Genomic DNA, 2,320 nt, shown 5'->3' with positions numbered 1-2,320 from the left:
TTTGTCCCTTCACATATGCAAAGGAACAGCAGGAGAACAGAACCCTTCTTGAGAACCTGAGAGTGATGCTCCTTCCTGTGTCATGCTGAGCTTCTCACTCACTGCTGAGGACAGAAAGAAGAGGGTGCCCTGGTGGTGTCCTGTGGAGAGAGATCTGCACTACCTGCGGTGATTTTCATTAAAGTCATCTGGTTAAGTACCTGAGTTCTGAATGCATGAAATATGAAATTATTCCGCATGGCACACAGGATGCAAAACGTTGGAGGCTGCAGGTCTGTAATAGGATAGAGCCTCTCGTTCTCCACGTGTGATAGAGACCTGGAGTTTTTTTGTGATGGCAGAACCCTGTAGGATGCACTAAGTGGAGCTGCTTGTGTTATCCTCAGGTGTCTGGGCACAGCTCCGAACATTATGCTGCTCATGAGTCCCTTAAGGCTGTTATGAAATCTATTTAAATTCATTAGAATGGTTTTAATAGCTATTCCATTTTTATTTAAAGCAATGAGACAACTTCAAATTTTCCAAGATGGTAGAAGAGAATTTCAAACTCTTTTGCTAGTGATAAACTTTTGGATTAAAAAAATGCCCAATGTTTTCAACTTGTTAGGTTTTTACCATTCGGTCCTTAGGAAGAAGGACATGCACTCTCACTGTCATAAAGAGAATGGACAGACCTTGTTTCGTGTGCATCGCATGTCCATTCAAACTTCTAAGGGCTCCCGGTGCTTCTCTAACAACATGCTTGCAGGAGGAAACAGAGTGCAAGAGCCTGAAAGTGTGAATACAGTGTGGGAGTTACAGCAGAGACCGTGAAGGGGAGAGAAGCAGTTCAAGGGAAGGGACTCCTGGGGTTGGGGAGGGAGAGACGAAAGCAAGAAGAGGAAACAACACCGCATGCGTGTGCATACACACACACACACACACACACACACACACAGGATGGCCTGGCTCACTGTGTAGCTGATCTCTGGTGCTCTAATGAAAGGAGCAGTTAACACTTTAGTATTTTTCCTTCTTTGGTTTTAATTTTTGTAATTTTTGGATGCACTGAATATGCTTCTATCTGCAAACTTGAAAACTTAATTTGAAGATAATGATACACAATATAAGAACTATTGTTGAATTCCTATTATCTTTTACTGAAATTCTGTATTTCTAATTTTTTTCTTTTACTATATTTTATTTTGCTTAAAACTAAACTGAAATGAATAAACAATCAAACTCTTCTGACCACGGACATTGAGCACGCACCAGTCCTGTGCTGCCTTCCTGAGGTGACCAGCGCTGCAGCGGTGCCCCCGCCCAGCCCAGCCCTGCTGCTTTGCATGTCCCCAGGGTGCAGCCCTGCCTTCAACACTTTTTAACCAGGAGCTCACATCCTGGGCAGGAGTCATTCCTGTGAGGACACAGCATGGCCATGAGGGTCCCCGCTCAGCTCCTGGGGCTCCTGCTGCTCTGGCTGCCAGGTACAGGAGGGCAGCACTGGGGATTTGCTGAGGCCAGTGTGTTCAGTGCAGTGGGGCTTTCATGGAAACCTTCTTGTAACACAATCCTGTGAACATTTGCCTTTCTGTCTCCCATATCAGGAACCAGATGCGCCATCCAGATGACCCAGTCTCCTCCCTCCCTGTCTGCATCTCCAGGAGACAGAGTCACCATCACCTGCAGAGCCAGTGAGGACATTTACAATGCTTTAAATTGGTATCAGCAGAAACCAGGGCAAGCTCCCAGGCTCCTGATCTATGCTGCAAGCAACCTGCAGTCTGGGGTCCCAGCGAGGTTCAGCGGCAGTGGATCAGGGCGAGAGTACACTCTCACCATCAGCAGCCTGCAGCCTGAAGATGCTGCAGCTTATTACTGTCAGCAGTATACAAGTTCCCCTCCCACAGTGATACACGCTGTGACATAAACCTCCCAGAGAAGCAGAAGCACGAGGCGGGGCTGCCCCAGCTGCTCTTCCTTCCACCCTGTCCTCCTGAGAGCATTTCTCAGATCTAACCTGCCTTTGAATTCCACTGGGAGGTTGTGTGAGAAGAGTCAGGGAGGCTCCCTGCACCCCAAGTCTCCATCTCGCCTCAGCACAGAGACACAGACATGACAAGGCCTCTGTAACTTAAGTCAGGACCCAGCTCAGCCCATGTGCGGAGTATGGATTGCGGGGCTGCAGCAGCAGCTGAGGTTCAGGCCACAGAGCAGCTCACTGTGCTCTCTCTGTCTCTGTCACTGCCTGTCCCTCCCTCCTTCTCCCCTAGCTGGGATGGACTCCAGTGCCCCCATTCTGTGGTCCCCTCCCCTTCCTTGTCTTGCAAGGCTGGGCTTG

General features: G+C 48.7%; 1 gene segment (V, D, J or C); it reads left to right on the top strand.

Annotated features, from left to right (window-relative positions):
* The first annotated feature begins 1,335 nt into the window (after positions 1-1,335).
* On the top strand, positions 1,336-1,909 carry LOC101584656. The segment is given in 2 exon segments: positions 1,336-1,466; positions 1,587-1,909. Coding segments are annotated over 2 exon segments (378 nt in total).
* Positions 1,910-2,320: the final 411 nt, after the last annotated feature.

This window comes from Octodon degus, unplaced genomic scaffold (genome assembly GCF_000260255.1).
Source record: "Octodon degus isolate 3935 unplaced genomic scaffold, OctDeg1.0 scaffold00052, whole genome shotgun sequence".
In the NCBI taxonomy this organism is placed as follows: Eukaryota; Metazoa; Chordata; class Mammalia; order Rodentia; family Octodontidae; genus Octodon; species Octodon degus.
This window is presented reverse-complemented; position numbering and strand designations above follow the sequence as displayed.